This window comes from Chaetodon trifascialis, chromosome 23 (genome assembly GCF_039877785.1).
Source record: "Chaetodon trifascialis isolate fChaTrf1 chromosome 23, fChaTrf1.hap1, whole genome shotgun sequence".
In the NCBI taxonomy this organism is placed as follows: Eukaryota; Metazoa; Chordata; class Actinopteri; order Chaetodontiformes; family Chaetodontidae; genus Chaetodon; species Chaetodon trifascialis.
This window is the reverse complement of record NC_092078.1, coordinates 2399424-2418553: the sequence shown is the minus strand read 5'-3', so window position 1 is coordinate 2418553 and position 19130 is coordinate 2399424. Positions and strand designations below refer to the sequence as shown.

Genomic DNA, 19130 nt, shown 5'->3' with positions numbered 1-19130 from the left:
TTTTGCTGAGTGTCCTTCTTGTTTTAGTAATCATCTCATGCTTCGTAATACATCCTTTATTACATAGTACTTTCACTGCCACTAGATGTCGCACTGGAGAATGTCATGCCAATCAAATGAGTCAACGTCACCAAACCTCATTGACAAAAACAGTAATTTAAGAAAGAGTAAGTTCGAGATAGATCTGAAAATATTCTCAATCTGCACACTGTTTCCCCAATGAATAGAGATTGCTGGTAGTTTTATTTTTTAACTGCATATTAGTCTCATCTTTTGTCGTCAACAGTACTGCCTGTTGATGTAGTCACGGATAGTATTTAATGGCATCTTGTCATCACCTTGTGATCGTCATGGAAAATGAGGTGGCTCACAAACATATATCTTAGATATGCTCCCTAGACTAACATATAGTTAAGGTGTTAAATAGAAGTTGAGATGAAGACCCTGACAGCAGTAATTGTTTTAGGTTTTTCTGTTACTGCATCCCACACATGGACAAAGGCATCTGACGGGAGAGAGATTAATCCGGCGTGTGGATGTGTGTTTGTGTAACAGGTCCATGTGGACATGTTGACATGCGGACATCTCATGAAACCAGTAAAAATCACTTCTTTTGTTTCCTCGTGCTGTCGGTAAATGATCTTTCCATACGTTGTTCTGTCAGGTTCAAGGTGCAGGGAAAAGCCAACCTACCATTACCTGAAGTACTTGTAGTACTTAAACGGGGCCACTAGATGTCAGCATTTAGCTCTAAATTCATCTCTGGAAATCTAATCTCAATCATTCAACACTACAATCCATCTCAACTTTCTTATGAATGTGTAGAAACATCAGTGAAAGTCAGAGCTGCCACTTTTCTGGTAATGTTCGACTGAAGGAGGTTCAGTTGACTCGTCCTGTGAAGACAGTTTGTCCTCTGTGACTCTGGCGGGAGCTGTGTGGGTTTCTCCTGAACTGCATTGTGGGAAATGTAGGATCCAGCATTCCTGAAGCTGGACTCTATCTGGAACATCTGTTTTTACTGATATGGCATTTGATATTTGGTCGAACCAACCTGAAAATGAACATGCAAGGTTTAGACAGATTATGTTGTGTAAGAAATCACTGCTTTATATGCACCAATTACATTACAGTTACTACTCCAAGAAATATGTCATTATTTCAATAGTTTGGACATGGACTTTTATATTTATGTGTCTTTTTGTAACACAGGCTTAAGTAAGTTTTCTTTCCAGATTCATACACATGGAGGTCACATCCAGTTGGATGCAAAGACAGTGTGGACGCCCACAACGTCCACACGAATACATTTAAGAGTCAGAAATTAAAATAACGACCACATTGAGATTAGTTAGTCAGATCTTTAATGTAAGCACATTTTAGAGCTGTAATGGTTCAACTTTACGGCAAATGTTCTACTTTACAACACACGTTAAAAACATCAATACAGGATGTGACATAAAATAATTAATCATTAATGACTCATAAGCATCACATCAAAGTTGCATTTAACACACAAAGCCTTGACGATGCCTGATTTAAAGTCTACCTAAAGGACTGTTGAGTCCTGAAACGAATCAGTCATATAGTCCACAACAGCTGGCTGCTCTGTCTGTGTGCACTATGGATGCATGTTTTGCTCAAGCCAGGTGTAGCTGAACTTGGGTTTGGACGATGTGTTAAAAGTGGAGCCGCTGCCCTGATATTCAGGCCACGATTGATGTGCCATTGCAGTTTTTGTATTCCTTTGGGCACAACCATTAGCTAAGCCCTTCCCCATGTTAGCAGAGGCAATAAGATCCGTCCAGCTGTTGAGCTGCCTTGAAGTCAACTTTTACCTGACATTATGCTGGTCTTGGAGAGGTCTGCTGGAACATTATGTTAGCTAATTTTAGCGATCGTAGCTAATGCTGAAAACAGTGGCAGAGAGAAACAGACTTATTTAGGATTTGTAGACGAACTTGCAGAAGCCATCTCTGCAGGTGTGCGGTCATGTTAGATGATTATTGTAGCGTCGACGTATTCGTCCACATACGGGAGTAGGTTAACGTTAGCGACAAAATTTACTCTGCAGCAACCCCAGCTAATATTACCTGAGAAAGTATTACATCTGACAAACTCTCTGGTAACTTGTCATCCTAAAAGCCTTTACTCTTGTAAACTCGAGAGAGATGTTCAACAATCAAGCCATCATGTTTTATGCCTGATATTTATTTGCTTTTTTTCACTTCATAGTTCATGTTTAAGGATTTGTTCAATCATTAGTTTGTTCTTTTCTAATGGGGGAAAAAGTGAACATACTATTACATGCAGTCCTTGTAGTGCTTAAAACAACCACTAGATGTCGGTATTTATCTCTAAATTAATCTGAGGAAATCTCACTTCTGAGCTGCGTCACAGTGAAGTCAGAATAATCCATCTCAACTTTTTTACAACTCTGTAAAACAGCAAAAAGGGTTTGAGCTCTTGAGTCTTTATGAGGAGAACTAAAACTAAAACTAAACCTTAAAGTTTGTATCCTGTGGCTCTGGACAGACCTGTCTTTTTTCCACTGAACTGCATTATGGGAAATGTAGGATGCCTTCATATATAACTTTCACGACAACAACCTTGTCGCTCCAAAAGTTGCATCATTCTATACATTTGTTGGAGCTTGCAAAATGTAATGAATGGACCATCTCTTCTTTACCTAATACTTTGTCCATATTTGTCCCATAATTAGTTTGCACATCATATGAACAGGTACGATCATGAACAGTGTTGGAGAGTACAGTTACAACTCCAAATGTTCATGCTAATAAAGTTCTTGCAGAGAGATATCGAAAAATCACCTGGATCCATGATATTACATGATTTCACTCTGCTAGCTCAGCCTGCTGGCGCTTAATTGTGCATGAATAATATCCCACTGTTTTAAGTCATTTCCTGTGTCATCATAACATTCATAAATATCGATGCTCATTTCCAGTGTCCCCAAATTCATGTCTTGTGGTAAATTATATTTTATTGTTAAACCCATACACAGTAAAAGCTAAGCTAAAGCTAACCTTAACCCAAGTCTGCACGCTAAAATTTTGTGATCTACATTAGGAAGGCGAGTCCCCACAATGTGAGTGTATAAACAGCCCTATGTCCTCGCAACGTGAGGAATACATGTAAACACACACACACCTTTGGTTTTCATCACTTTTGGGGACACTATATAGACTTACATTAATTTCTTGAGGACTTACCCGAACCAGAGCCAGAACCACTACCTGCCCTTACCCTAACCTTAACTTAAACCTAACCCTATCCCCAGTCTTCCCCTTAAAATTTAATGATTAACATTATGGGGACCTGTATTTTGTCCCCATAAATACAGTGAGTCCCCACAATGTGACTGTGTAAACAGATTAATGTCCCCACAACATAAGGAATACAGGGCATGGGCACACACACACACACACACTTCTCCACAGGGGGAGTTTCCTGTTATACTGAACTGGAGCAGAAGGGGAGGAGTGAGGAGGAGGAGGAGGAAGAGGAAAAAGTGGGAGGAGAGGAGGGAAGGAATGTCCGAGCAGATGCATTGTGTTCGGTTATCACACGACCAGAGAGAGAGAGGGTGAGGAGGGAGGGAAGAGCAGCTCTGCTGGGAAGTAGTAACTCTCTCAAAAGGAGGTGTGACTCAGCCGTGGAGAGAGGAGCGGCTCCTTCATGTGTGGATGGAAACTGTCGGAGACGTGGATCAGTCGACCAACAGACCTGCAGCAGCTCAAAGCTGATCCAGACACCTCTGACGTGTTGAGGAGTGGACGCCTGGAGACCAAGCTGAAGCTGCATCGATGATTTCAAGTCTGAAAGAGGCCTGAAGAGTGATGGCAAGTCTAATGGATCAGTTCAACACCTGATCAGAAGCCTGATTGAAAAGTCTGTGCCAAATTGACTGATTTGACACTCGATTGGTTGAGTCTGACTGGCTCTTAATTGACTTCGTGGGAGTCAGCTTTGACAGCTGATTGGGAGCCCAGTCGATTGATTGGAACCTGCTGGAGTCTGTTTTGGCATCAGGATGAGTGGAGCAGAGGAGGTGGTGTGCGAAGGCTGGCTACGAAAATCCCCACCGGAGAAAAAACTGCGGCGTTATGTGAGTACTTCACTTCTTCTTCAGGCAAAAACAAACACAAAGAACAAAAGAGCAGATTTCTGAAGCCCTGCCGTGTTTGTCAGGTGCCTCGCTTCAAGTAGGTCAATAGTGACTGTTTGTCAGATTCTGACATGCATTTACAGAACACATACACACACATACACACACACACACACACACACACACACACACACACTCACACACTCCTGAGCAGTTTTTAATGAAGCCTGAAGATTAGCTCTCATTTCATCACTGCTGACACTCTGAGTCATTTCCTAACATTTCAGACTCCTGATCATAAACTAATAAAACCTTCAGCAGAGCACAGCTGTCGCTTCTCCACCTTCAGTTTAATCTGCTTGTTTCTAACAAAATTAAAGCACAAGAAGTTAAAAAACAAAAATGCTGAGCACGATGGGCACGTTTTGTGCAACAGGCAGTGTTAGTGTTATGTTTCAGGTAGGACTCAATGGCAGACGGAGACAGGGATGAAGAGACAGATTTTATTGAATGTGCAAGGAGGCGAACAGCAGGTGAGGCACGAGGTAATGAGGTGTTGAGCAGGTGGTGTGAGTATGGAGGGTTGGAGGCTGGAGATCAGTGCTGGTGAACTCATTGATCCAACACAAAACTCTGGAGAAACCAACACTCAATGGTAACAAGCACCACTCACACTGACAACCGGCCGACCACACCACTGAGGAGCAGAGACAGTCTGGTGACGAGTCCTCAGCCGTCCACAGTCTTTATACTGTGCTGATTGTGACGAGTCCCAGCTGTGATGGAGCCACCTGGAGAACCACGCCCAGCCTCTGCCCCACCCCCTCCACAGCACACAGACACAAGAGGACCGTTAGATGAATTCACACAGATTAAACAGGTCTAAATCGTTATTGATAGGGATGAAACCAGGGTGGTGCGGCCCTTAGCCTCCGCTCAGAGCAGCACCAATGTCTGATGAAGGCAAGCGCCTCTAAAGGCACAGTGGCCAACATGCGCAGATCATGACTGTGAAGCTCTTAACGCCTACTTGCATGAGAAGGGGATTTTAATTCCTTGCTAACTATCACAGGCTGGGAACATGTTTGGAAATCAGCACTGAAGTCCTTTAAATGTGTGAGATATGAGGTCAGTCCGTACAGGACATTGATCTGATGAATGTTTTTCAATTGTCAACTGACAAAAAGGCAGTTCAGATAGATAGATGGGTGGATGGGGTATCTTATTTTGAAAGAAAATAGCCTATAAGAAGTTATCGTATCCCAAAATCCAGTAAAATCTGGAACAATTCAAATCAGCATGAGGCTGTTTGTCCGACTTCAGCCCGGCTCGCTTTCCAGTAAAGAAGCAGCTTAGTCAGTTATTCACACACACTCTCACACACACACACACACACACACACACACGAGCTGCATATCTGGCATGCCTTGCCAGTGAGTTGAGCTAATCTCATCTCCCCTCTCCATATTTTCACTTAATCTTTCTTTCTTTGAGAGAAAACTTTGGTCTGTCGTCTCTTTCCTCTTTCACTCACTTTCTCTTTTTCTGAAAGCTTTGGGGGGTGCAGGAGGACTGAACGGAGCAGAAGAAAAGTTATTGTTCAGCTTCTGAAATAACTGAGTGGAAAAACAAGAGCTGTATCTGTTTTACATATGAGGACCTCATTACCCACAATCCCTGTTCTCTGACATCAGTAAACTGAATGTCAGCCCAGCAGCGAAAGCGTGAGAGTGAACAGACGTATTGCACAGACAGTTTGCTTGTAAATGAAGTCCCAGTCGGTGGGAACGAAGAAGAGGAAGAAGAAGAATTTCTGCAGGCAAAAGTGAAAGAAGAAGAAGAAAACAAGAGTAAGAAGACGAGAAGAGAGACGGCAAACAAGAGAAGAAGAAGGCCTCCAAATGACAGAGCCCATTGTCCAGACTGTGTATACATTCAGCCATGATGGTATATACAACCCAGTGTGTACACACACACACACACTGTCTGGGCAGCTGTGTGTCGAGTGTCAACACACACTCTCACACCGAGCTGCCGATACTGGCTGCAGCAGGCTGAGTCCATGTTCATGTTTTCATGATCAGTATTGGGCCAGGGTTCATGGAGCGTACCTCAGCATACACTCCCTGTTCTGTCGTAAGCTGTGTGTGTGTGTGCGTGTGTGCGTGTGTGCGTGTGTGTGTGTGTGTGTGTTATGTAATGAACTAATCACTTTCAGCTGGGCCTGGTTTGAAGAGGGGGCCTCCCTGAAGATTTAGAAGATTTGGAAACAAACACACGGACTGGAACAGAACCAAGGAGACTGAAAACTCTCTCTGCAACCTCCAGTGCAAAACACACATCTCACACACACACACACACACACACACACACACACACACACACACACACACACACACACAAGGTCGAACACAATGTAAAGAAAGCTGTGTCCATGAAGGTGTCTGATATCACAGACTTTGGTCCTTTCCACCTGTCGGTAATGATAGCATGTCTAGCACTGCTAGCTAGCTAAAAACAAGTCTGAAGATCTGGCAGGTTGTGAACAACTTCATCAGGATCATCACCTGAAGCAGCGATTCCCAACCACCTGGAGACGTCCCTGAAATCTGCTGTTCCTGCTTCTTGTCTTTTGGTTTTTGAATTGTGGAATACTTTCACATCCCAAACCACAAATCTTCAAAATGCAACCATTATCCAGGCCACCACCCAGCGACATTCGCAACCTGCGACAAGAGAAAGTCAGTTTATATTTTGGAAACCACTTGTTCCGATAATCTAGATCAAGTAATCAGCAGTGATGGACAAGAATTGTGCTTTCATTTAAAATAAAGCATGACTGGATTTGAAACCTGTTTTGGTCCTTTTCAGGTCCATCTTGGGAACTGAAAATAAGACTGAAAGTGTCGTGTGGTCACATGTTTGCAGCCCGGAGAGCTTGAGTGTGCTGGGAGGAGGTGGAATAGATCAGCGAGTGAGGAACTGACTAGAGGGACGTTTGTTTTTCAGGCCCGGTGTTAATTTTGGTCTGGAGGCAGGATGGAGGAAGTGTTATTTTAGATCCATTGTGCCCTCGTCCTGTCGGGGTCAGAGGTCAAAGGAGGAAACAAAACGAAAGGAGTGGGGGAGGGATGAGAGAGAGACAAGGGAGACGAGATGAGAGGAGGTGTTTCATCTTTTAAAGGCAGCTTAGTGAGGATAATCAGGATCATTTGTACAAGCAGAGAAAAAGTGTGTAAATGAACAGAAGCAGCTAACACACACACACACACACACACACGACTGAAACCTTAGGAGCTAAGAAACACTTAAGTTTTAAAGAGGACAGATTCTTGTTGTCATGTGATGTTAATGCAGATGGACAAAACACATATTGTGTGTAAAAGCTGCTTTTTCTGTCCGTAATGATGCAACCTGATTTAGTAAATCTCCAGTTTGAAACTAGCGCCGTCACTAAGAACTTAGGAAGGACTTCACACACGAGCTCGTGGTGATGCTGCAGCAGCTCGGTCCTTTTCCTTTAATCAGATGTTGTCATACAAGTTGTTTCCACCCTGCCGCTTTTATTTGGCCTGCACAACTGATCATCAAACAGAGTGAAGGGAACAGAAAACACACACACACACACACACACACACACACACACACACACACACACACACACACATCTACTGCCATCTCTTACCGGCATTTCCTGTTCAGCTATTTCCTCTTCCTGTCAGTGTTTGGAGAGAAAGCGGGGGCTAAATGTGCTCTATGGTATTTAATTGCTGTGTACTTTGATCACACACACACACACACACACACACACACACACAACCTTTGGAGTCACGTTGGTTTGGTTGAGAAACACAATTAAACAGGGATCGGAGGAGAAGGATTTGGTTTGTTGGATTGGTGGAAACTCGTCTGTAAACAGACACACACACGCGCAGACTCGGTGGTGTTTGCGTTGTTTCACATAGACTTACATTCATTTCTTCAGGATTCACCCTTGACCTTCACCATAACCCCAGTTTTCACTCTGAAATTTAAAGATTTATATTGTGGGAACTTTTGTCCCCATAAGGAAGGCGAGTCCCAGCAACATGACTGTGTAAACACATATATGTCCCCACAACGTGAGTAATACAAAGTTACACACACACAGGCATGTGCACACATACTGCAGCCGTATTCTGTGTGTGTGTGTGCGCACACACATGCTGCTATTGGATTAAAATCCCTCTTCATGCTCTGCTTCACACCTTTAAATAATCATGGTGTGTCTTTCACACATCCTACCTACACACTAACACTAAGCCCAAACACACACACACACGTGCGCACACACCGCGCACACACACACGGGTGGTGAGTCATGTCTGAAATATGAGGTGTCATTCTGCGGATCCTCATGGGAGCTGCCTGTAATAGCACATGATGGGAACAACCTGAGGACAGTGTCAAACATTTAGCAATTTGTGTGTGTGTTCCCATGTATTACTCACGCTGTGGGGACATATATCTGCTTGCACACTGTGGAGTCCCACAGTGTGCATGGGGACAAAATAAGTCCCCATAAATCATTCAAATTTAGGTTGAATTTTATGGTTTATAAGGACACACTTAGATCTTGGATCTTGGGTTGTAAATCTATATATTGTCCATTGTCTCACTGTCCGTTTGTTTGTCTGTTCCCATGTATTACTCACGCTGTGGGGACATATATTTGTTTACACAGTCACATTGTGAGGACTTGCCATACTTGTGGGGACAAAATGCAGGTCCCCATAATGTAAATCATGAAATTTTAGTGTTTAGCTAGTGTTCATGTGCAGTGGAGTGTAAGACCTCGGATATGGGAGCAGGACACCGTAGCCTGAAAGTTGCAGAAAGTGAGAGGGACATGAAGTTTCTGTCTAATAAGATTGTCTTTTGATGATGTTGACGTCAGTAATGAGGGTTTTCATGTGTATGAATTACTTTTCATTTTATCTCAACTAGGATAGAAAATGGTCATGGTTCTTCTCTTCGAGTAGTAACACGTGTCTCTGACTCTCTCCAGGCCTGGAAGAGGCGATGGTTCGTACTGCGAAGCGGCCGGCTGAGCGGGGAGCCGGATGTCTTGCAGTATTACAAGAACCAGCAGTCCCGTCGACCAATCAGGACCATCAACCTTAACCTGTGTGAACAGGTAAACAGACAGACTCAGGACGGTCTGACACCATGTTGGAGAGTTACTGACCAATGATGTTTTTATGACGTCATAGCTTTTCAAATTGGGGAAAAAGACTTGAAAACTAATTTAGCCTTGGTTACATTGTTGACATTGTTTAAGGGTTGAACATTCCAGTAAGAATTTGCTTAAAACAACACAAAATAAACTGATGGTTGTTCTTGAACCATGTGGAGTACATAGATGGTTTTGGTCTCTTTTGAAAGGGAAAACTCTGGACTTTTATTCCCAGCTGAGAGAATCACTGAATCACAATCACTGTAAAGTGCAACTGACATTGAGAAACAGAAGTTTGAACACACTGAAGAAGATGGCATTTTTCCACCTGACCTCTGCGGTCACTTTGTGTTCAGTTGAAGCAAAAATGGTCCTGGAGTAACATCAATTATGATTTTATAGGAACAACACTGAGACAGTGAAACCAGCAACATGTTCTTGATAACTTGTCTGCAGTTCTGTTATACAGCCGATTCTTTGGACTTTTAATTTAGGATGCCAATTAGAAAGTTGATTCTGTCCGTCAGGACTCAGACTTTGTTGCAGGAGGTTTAAGACTGACTCTGTGTAATGCTAACTGAGGGCTAATGCTAGCTAACTGCAGCATTTCACTTCTTTTCCTTTACTGTACCCCCATCTCTTTCAGGTGGATGCTGGCCTGTCGTTCACGAAGAAGGAACTGGAGAGCAGCTTTGTTTTCGACCTGAAGACAGAGGAGAGGATCTGGTACCTGGTGGCTGAGTCTGAAGAGGACATGAACCGCTGGGTCTCCTCCATCTGCCTGCTCTGTGGCTTCAACCCGACCGACGATGGTGAGGCGGAGAGCGGGAGGGAATCAAAATATTCCTCACACCTTTCTTGCTTTGCATTTGAAATGGATAGATGCGTGGGCTGTGGCTGTGAGTCAGTGTGAAAACCGGTGGGAGGAGAGAGGACATGCAGAGAGAAAGATTGACAAAAATGCCTTCAGGATTGTGCTTGTGTCGGTGACTCAGATGTGTATATGGGAAAACATTTGAATATGTTGTTATGTATAAGCTTTACTTTGTCCAGTCATTTCTACTTGGTCTTGTTTTGTTAATGACAGGTAACACTTTAAAACCCACAATGAGTCAGTCTGTTTTCAGTCTTGTAACTCATGTTTGGGTAACTTTTTTATCATTTTGCAAACAGACAGAGACTAATAATATGGATACAAGAGACAATGTAGATTGGTCCATAGGTGGCGCTGTTACAAGGACTCAAAGCCAAATGTTAGACCATGCAATATGTTAGCTGTAGAGAAGGTTGTACCTCCAGGTCCCGAGTTGCATTGTCTGTAGTCAATGCAACTTGACTACAGGCAGAGATTTGGGTGTGTTATGCTAGTAGCGGCTAACATAGCCTCAAGTCACTCATGTAGAGATGACGAACAAACGTTACATATTGTTATTTAACTTCTCATTTGTATGACTGTTTCTTTCTGCAGTTCCAGACAGACCACCTGCCTCTGGCTCGTCCTCCATCACAGCAATAACCACAACCAGTGGCACTGCCACTGTTACCACAGTAACAGGGCCAGTCCCACCCCCCTATGACCCAGTGAGTGTGAGGAATGTGGACCACCATGGCAGTGCAGAAGAAGATTACCTCTGGTTATCGCACTGCCAGAGTCATATCAGGTAAGTACACACAGCCAAATAAAGGAAACAAGACTTCATTTTGGGACGTGAAAGTTCAGTGATGGCATTAGAAACTCAGTCCTAGAAAAGGATCAAATCAGAGTAAACAAATGTTGGAGTAAATACTGCGATTGAGTGTATCATCCAGAAGAAACAAGTATTTCAGCTGTATTTCTTTGTCCTAAAGTTTAAAGTTGAACCTCTAAGATGTTACAAACTAATGTTTGAGTTTTTGCACGTTTGAATGAACAATCAAACGGGTCCATCATGCAGAAATAGGAAGTGAATTCAGCCTCGGCTGCTAAAACAAGCAAAACAAACAATAACACAGCCAACAGGATTATAAATCAGTGAACCAGTACATAAATCCTGTGAGTTTGTTTAAAATGTTGGCTTCTATTTGAGTTTGCACCATCAGGTAAAGTGAACATTAATCACCCCAAACTGCGTGAAATGCCCACAGTCGACTTTTACACTCAGTTTAGTTCAGACTAAACTGAAGCTAAATCAACTGGACTAACAGTCGAAGCTACAGGTTCAGACGTGTTGGATCTGAGGAGGGGATTAGAGGTTTATCTTAGCCTGGATCACACCCACGGTTTTCTAGGTTGACTTCAAATCTTCATGGAACAGTTCACCAGAACACAACGAGAGCTCATTTTCTCTTTTGGTCTGCTTAAAACCTGATTCAACTCTTATTTGTGTTTCTTTGTCTCCAGGCCTCCCTTAGGTTCCTCCACCTCTCTTGAAACCGACTACAACGACAACCTCTACCCTCCTCCCTCCACCACCTCTTCCTCTTCTTCCTCCTCCTCATCTCCTTCCCTCCTTCCCAACGGCCTTCCACTTCCATCCTCCTGCTCTTTCTCAGGTTTTAAGACAGCTCCTTGGACAGTCTCCACAGCAGCAGGCCCTTTCAGTCAGTCCCTGGATGCCAGCGTGACTTCTGACCCTCAGAAACGAGCCGGCAGACTTCGTTGTCACCCATCTCCTCATCCCAGGAAGCACTCGCTGGATTTCCACCTGCGACCAGTGGCGATACCTCTCTGTGATGATACACACTCCACCATGCATCCAAATACACACTCATACATCACCAGCGGTTACCAGATCCCACGTCCAGCATCCACCCCCCAGCCACGACCCCCTCGCCGCCCCTCCTCTACCCCCAGTGTGGATTCCTTAACCCAAGCGGAGCTCCACACCTCCACCCCGACTCCCCCTCCACGCCCACCAAAGCCCCAGACTGTCGCGGCCCAGGGAGAAAGCTCAGCTGTGGGCACGCTGCCCCGATCCACCTCAGAGACAGAGAGGAGGGATGGATATGTGGAGGGAGCAGGAGGAGGAGGTCTGCCAAGGAGTAACACTGTCACTGCACCTGGACGCCCAACAACAGGTGAGACGAGAACAGTCTGCCCTGACTTAGCCTTAATTTAAAGCCTTATTATCCCTCTGAAGTCACTCCACCCAGGCAAGAAATAGTCTGGCACATGACGACCTGTAAAACCACAACGTGACATTTTTACACTTTGGTTCTTGAACAGATTAAACAAATGTGACGTAATGTGTGAATTAGGGAGATTTAGAGGTGCTGGGAGGTGGATGTTGTTACCTTTGGATGGAGGCAGGTGTCACTGTTTCCAGTCTCACTCAAACAAAGGCTGATGCTAACTGATAGCGTACCTGTGGTGCAAATCAGTAGTATTGACAGTAAATCAATGAAAATCAATATTATTCCCAATTTAACACATACGGAGCTGCAGTGAGGAGTGAGGAGATCACAGAGCACTAAAGCAGCTTTATTGTGCAGAACTGGATTATATCCTCACAGCTGAAACAGTGCGTGCCTGTTTGCATCACAATTTGATTAGTTTCATTCATAAGAGGAGAACTTTGTCCCACAAGAGCACAAAGAGTTTTTGCAGCCAGATTCCAGCAGTGGTGCAAGAAATGCTCATATCTTCTACTTAAGGAAAAGTATTAATGCTGCTCTGTAAATATACAAGAAAATGCAAACAATTATGTAAAATTTTAAGGAATAGTCTGACATTTTGGGAAATGTTTGTCTTAGCTTTCTTGTTGAGACACAGATGAGAGGATCTACACTACTCTCACGCCTATATGAAGATACAGCCAGTTAGCTTAGCTTAACATAAAGACTGGAAGTAGAGGTAGCCTGGCCTTTCACAAACAAGTTGCAGTGTCAACTAGATGTTAACTGGCAGATATTTGAACTGTGGATAGAATCAGTGTCCACTGTTTCCAGTCTTTATGCTAAGCTAACATCCTAGCTGCATCTCTATTGGGAGTGAACTGGGCGTCAGGCGGTTTACGAATCAATCGATTTGCTCTGTGTTTCAGGTTGTGAGTCGTTTTACATCCCTCGGTCTCTGTCTGACAGAGCAAGCATGTTTGAGTTCAGCGAGAGCTTCAACAGCTACTTCGTAAGTTAAAGCTAAAATACAACATGCGTGACAGCCCGTTTGATATTTACCTCTTTATTTCATCAGTTTTATTGTGAAACGTGTCTTCCTCTCTCAGTTTAATAAAGGCATGGTACCTCTGGGTAGTGTTTGCTCGGAAGATGACGACGTGGATGAAAACTACGTCCCCATGAGCGCTGCCACCACTGAGCCTCCTGTAGCACCACGGTGAGTCAGAAGATGCATGAAATGTTCGTTTGATGACTTGTTTTGAAAGGATTTAAAGGACTGGACCTTTTCAACCGGAAGACAGTTTGAGCAAAAAGCGCTGACAGATGTAATTTTTGTGTTTTTACATATTTTTGATTTAGAAAATTTTCCAGTCATAGACCCAAACTGGACCATCTTCTTCTCTTCTTCCAGGGTGCCTCCACCTCCTTCCTCTGACCCCTCGGTCCAGCTCCAGGATGCCAACTACGTCCCCATGACCCCCCTCACCCCTTCCCTTCCCGCCCATCCCAACCCCGCCACAGGTGACCTGGCGTCTCTGGGGAGACAAGTTCCCCCACCTGCCCACATGGGTTTTCGTCACTCCCCCCTTACTCCGGTCACCCCCCTCACCCCACCACTCCGGAGGAATACCATGAACACGGGCAGTGGCGTGGAGGTCGAAGCCATGCCTCCTCCGATCCACCGCAACCTAAAACCACAACGCAAAGGTGGGCAGGAGCTTAACGCTAACACACGACTCCAAGAAAAGGAGCTTGACCTGTTTATGTTTATGATTATACAAATAGAACTGTCATGTGCACGGAAGTAGGTAAAAAGATATATAAATATAGCATATATAAAAAGCAAAAACACATGATGTATAGGTCAAACATTTCTGTAACTTGTAAACAGTATAAATAGTGCAAAGTAATAAATACTGAATGGATACGCTGCACCTGAAGCAGGTGGATCCGTACAGTTATAGCGACCGTTGGTGGGGATTCAGCCGCTGCAGTCTTGCAGCCTGCTCGATGCTTTCCGCCGTCTCATGTTGTATGTTGCATGCTGCATCACTGCAGGAGTTTGTGTCAGTCAGCCTGCGGAGAGAACGGACATTCAGACCGCCGCAGAGCCGACGCACCGAACCAGAGGTACCGACAACCTTCATTTAAGGTCTAATCACTGGATTTTTCTAGAGCTTTCAAACACAATCACACAGTTCATGCATTGATTGAGCTGCAGTTGACCACTGTGGTTCCTGAACCTTAACCAGGTGTTTCAGCCCTTTAACCTCAACTAGAGTTTTTCATGAGAACCACAATCTTTCATCAACCTTAAATGCACCGTAGTTTCCACGCAAACATTTTTTACAAAGCAGGGATTTTAAAACTAACATAATGCAGGATTTTGCAGGGTCGTCCAACATCAGCGTTTTTGTCTTTGGTTTGATAGTCAGGATTCCTGTGGATAATAAATATGAGGCTGGTGAAACTTGATAAAGCAAATTCTGCACTCTTGTTTCCCATCATCTGCTTTATACCACTGAATAATTCCTGTTTTTGGTGGCGTCTTGGCAAAGCAGATTTCTACCATCATTTGCACACGACTGTTTCTGTTCCTGAAATGGTCGATCGTTTCTTCTTCTGTCACAGTGGCTCTTTCTCTCTCTCGCCATGTTCCCTCCACCGTGTCGTCGCTCTGTTAGTCATTTCTCATCTCTGTTGTTCCCCTTCAGCCTCTTTTGGTTTTAATTATTTACCCGTTTCCACTTTGCTCAACGAGGCAGCAGCACGAGGTCGTGACAGCCACACACTCAAATATACGTCGAGCTGGAGCTTATAGAAACCTTCCCATTAAATATTAGTGAAGGTTTGCAGTCAGAGAGCTGACTCTGCGACACTCCACACGCAGCGTCTTACTTTGACGCTTTACTTCCTGTCAAGAGCTCGTCAGACCCATTATCCCATGTGAGATGTCAGGTCAGACCCTTCAGCTTCTTCCCTGCCATTTTGTACAACTTTCCAGAATTCTCTTATCTCAAAGTGCATCAAAGAAACAAGCAAATATCCCACTAAATTGTTAAACTGCTCATTTTTCCTTTTCATGTCTTTAGTTTCCTTGTTTTTGACATTAACTGTGTTTCAAAAAGTCATAAAAAGTGAAAAAACCTCTCTCGCTCCCTCCCAGTGAAACCAGCTCCTCTGGACATCACTCCAGTGCAACATGACTGGCAGGAAGTCCCGCCCCCTGTCCGCTCGCCTGTCACTCGAACCTTCACACGAGAGTAAGTGTGTGTGACAGAGACACAGAGAGAGACAGAGACAGAGAGAGACAGAGACAAGCGCCGTGTGTGTGAGCAGGAACATTCGGCTGCTGTACTCTGTTGCCCCCTTGTGGTGCTGATGTAGCGCTGCAAGTCAGTGGTGGAAATTAAGTACATTTACTCCCATTTAAGTTTTGTACTTAAGTGCAATTTATAGGTACTGAGTGTTTCTATATAATGTCACTGTATTTTACTCCTGAATAAATACATTTTACTGATAATACTTTTTTATCCAGTGGTGGAAGAAGTCAAAGAGCTGCAGAACTGAAATTATTAAGAGTAAAAAGTGCAACATGAATAATTAAGAACATTTGGTGTGTGTGTGTGTGTGTGTGTGTGTGTGTGTGTGTGTGTGTGTGTGTGTGTGTGTGTGTGTGTGTGTGTGTGTCAGTCCATCCAGCCGTCGGTCAGTCAGGCCGAGCTCTGCTCACAGCTCGTCCCCCTCCTCCGATTCTGATGACCCTGATGACAACTACGTGGCTATGAGCACATCCAACCTCAGTTTCAGCGCTGGGGAGCCGGTAAGACATTTCTTCCTTCCTTCCTTCCTTCCTTTCTTTCCTCTATCCTTCCTTCTCCACATCCTTCTTCCTGTCTGTCATCTTTCTTTTCATCCTTACTTTTCGCCCTTCCCTTCTAACCTTATTCACTGCATAGTATATAGACCTTTAAGTAAACTCCACTCTGTGTGTGTGTGTGTGTGTGTGTGTGTGTGTGTGTGTGTGTGTGTGTGTGTGTGTGTGTCCACAGTCTCTGAGGCTTATGCTGCACCGGGCCTCGGAGGGTGGAGTCAGCAGCCCGTTGCTACGGCGAGCCAGAGGTGACAAACAGGTGGAGTACCTGGACCTGGACCTCCACACCGGGCGATCGACACCAACAAGACAGGTAAAACCACTCTCTCTCTCTCTATGTGTCAAACAAACCTCAAATTGGTCAGTCGAGGGAAATGTGTGTATGGTAAACGTTCAGCCACCAGGGGGCGCCAGGTTGGATTCAAGTATTACAGTATTTACTCGATATTTGCTTCACCAATTTTTTCTCATGTTTTTTGTGATTTGTATAATTTGTGTAATAATTGATATCTGGCAGCATCACGTCTTTCTTGCAGTGGAATAATCAATATATCAATTTATCATTTTGATCAAAATGAATTTTCACCATCACCAGAAACGCTGCACGGCAGAGGGCGGAGGCGGCGGCAGTGAGCACGCTGGAGCAGGCGAGGAGCGCGCACGAGGCGGGCGTACACGTGTGGACTACGTGGTGGTGGACCCCAAAAGGACGAAGGCCCTGAGGAACACCAGAGAAGCATGGCATGATGGGAGGATGTCCACGGAGAAGGAGAAATGAGAGAGAAGCAGAAACACACAGAGACTGTTTGACACTGATTTACAGATCAAAAGAAATAAATTCTTTACTCCTTAAGAACGTCAACACATCCTGAAATGTACTACTGTACTACTAGTGTGTACTACTAGTCGAGGTAATCTAACTGTCTTCTGTGGAGAGTTTTTCAGGTCTGGTTTAAGGAAGACGCTGCTCAGCGTGAACTTTACATCAACAGTCGCATCAAACCAGCTTCTCCAAGACCTCTGAGATCTGAGTGGACTGATGAGGTGATTCTGCCCCCAGAGCATCTTCACCTCTGAGAAATTATAAAACCAAGCGTCAGTCAGAGCTCTGTTACAGTCGGAGGAGTCTCATTCGTCCCTGTCATGGTATCGCTAAGTGCTTTCAAAGGCCACTGGACCTGATGAGGTTCTAGAAGACGTTTGGTCTCATACTGAACTGCAGAAGCCTCTTGGACGAGAGACGAAACGTCTTCTAGGACCTCAAACAAGTCCAGGTGCCTTTGGAAAGCACTTAGAAGCTCTGTTGCTCTTTAAACACTGTCTCCTGGTGGACTGGGATGGTTCAGATGCTCTGACGATCAATAAATCAGAATAACATGATAATTGTGTCAAATCAAATCCACCTGAGGGATGTTCCTGCTGAAGAAATTCATTGATTCTGTGATTATAGCGTTGACTGTTCAATAGAAAATAAAGGAATAAGCAACACACATCACCCTCTGAGCTTTTATTGATTTTCATAAAACACAAAGTCTGAAGCAAATTAAACCTGCAGTTCCTCTAGTGGCCACTAGATGCTGCCAATCATCATAACTGTGGACCAGCAGAGGACACCAGCTTCCACAGTCACTCCAGACAAGGGGTGCTTTTCATTCCATAAATTGGTCTCCTCGTCTCCTCCACTCGCTTCCTCTCCTCGCGTCTTAGCTCCGCCCAGTGAGGACATGAAAGAGGGATGCGAGGAAGGGACGTGAGGACGGAGGAAACGAAACTCCGAAATGAAAAATCCTCGCTCCACAGCGTCAGTCCGAAGCGACGTCAATTACTGATGACGTTTGCACAGCTGTAAAAGCTGTAAAACGTGATATTATGGTCAGATCTGCAGTCAGACTGTTCTACTCCTGATTGCTATTGATGAGGTTTCAATTATATGCCGTTAGAGGCATAACAGAGGACGGCTGTGTGGTAGATTAAACCAACAGCCTTGTAGCCTCGCTTTAAAAAACGTAATATACCAAGAATTTTCATTAATTTCTTGGTGACAGATACGATTGTTAAAAGGACACAGATGAAACAAGAATCACGATTACATTTGTGAAGACCTGCTGCCGCCATGATTCAAACGTGTGCCACATACGACACGCCCCTTAAATAATAAAAGACTTCGGCGTAGGATACACCAGTGTATCCTCACTCTGATCTCCTTCAGAAGCCTCCTCTCTCCTCGCTCCTCGTCTCCTTCAGGTGCATTTAAGCAAGTGGAAGATCCTTCATCATGGCGGAGGGGAAACGACTTCCGGGTCGCCGAAGGAGAGAGAAGACGAGGAGGCACAATTCAACGTAATGAAAAGCACCCAAGAACATCCATCCATCCATTATCTATACCGCCTATCCCTTTCGGGGTTACGGGGGGCTGGAGCCTATCCCAGCTACAATGGGCGAGAGGCGGGGTACACCCTGAACCGGTCGCCAGCCGATTGCAGGGCCACATGCAAAGACAGACAAACATTCATACTCACACTCACACCTACGGACAATTTAGAGTCATCAATTAACCTAATGCGCATGTTTTTGGTCTGTGGGAGGAAGCCGGAGTACCCAGAGAGAACCCACGCATGCACGGGAAGAACATGCAAACTTCACACAGAAAGGCCCCGTCTGACCCGGGGATCGAACCGGCAACCTTCTTGCTGTGAGGCACGCGCACTACCTGCTGCGCCACCGTGCCGCCCCCAGACAAGGACAATACATCTAAATTCAAGATTTACGTCCTGAATCAAAGTCTCCAAAAGCAGATTTCAAGTCCAGATCGTCCA

At 44.5% G+C, this 19130-nt stretch overlaps 1 protein-coding gene across 1 annotated transcript; it reads left to right on the top strand.

Moving 5' to 3' along the window:
• Nucleotides 1–3655: 3655 nt before the first annotated feature.
• LOC139351838 (GRB2-associated-binding protein 1-like) lies at nt 3656–17809 on the top strand. The gene is made up of 13 exons (XM_070993844.1): nt 3656–4129; nt 9177–9305; nt 9991–10156; nt 10813–11005; nt 11725–12401; nt 13367–13449; nt 13547–13656; nt 13852–14147; nt 14499–14570; nt 15607–15703; nt 16134–16263; nt 16493–16627; nt 16910–17809. Exons 1-13 carry the CDS (start codon nt 4055–4057, stop codon nt 17090–17092), a joined length of 2346 nt encoding a protein of 781 aa, XP_070849945.1. The 5' UTR covers nt 3656–4054; the 3' UTR covers nt 17093–17809.
• The last annotated feature ends 1321 nt before the right edge of the window (nt 17810–19130 follow it).

Bases quoted from the DNA above. Each gene is read 5' to 3' on its own strand.
- LOC139351838 (XM_070993844.1), top strand. From the start codon at position 4,055: ATGAGTGGAGCAGAGGAGGTGGTGTGCGAAGGCTGGCTACGAAAATCC. The intron at 14,148-14,498 runs GTGGGCAGGAGC...GCATCACTGCAG, and splicing joins CCTAAAACCACAACGCAAAG to GAGTTTGTGTCAGTCAGCCT. The intron at 16,628-16,909 runs GTAAAACCACTC...CACCATCACCAG, and splicing joins GATCGACACCAACAAGACAG to AAACGCTGCACGGCAGAGGG.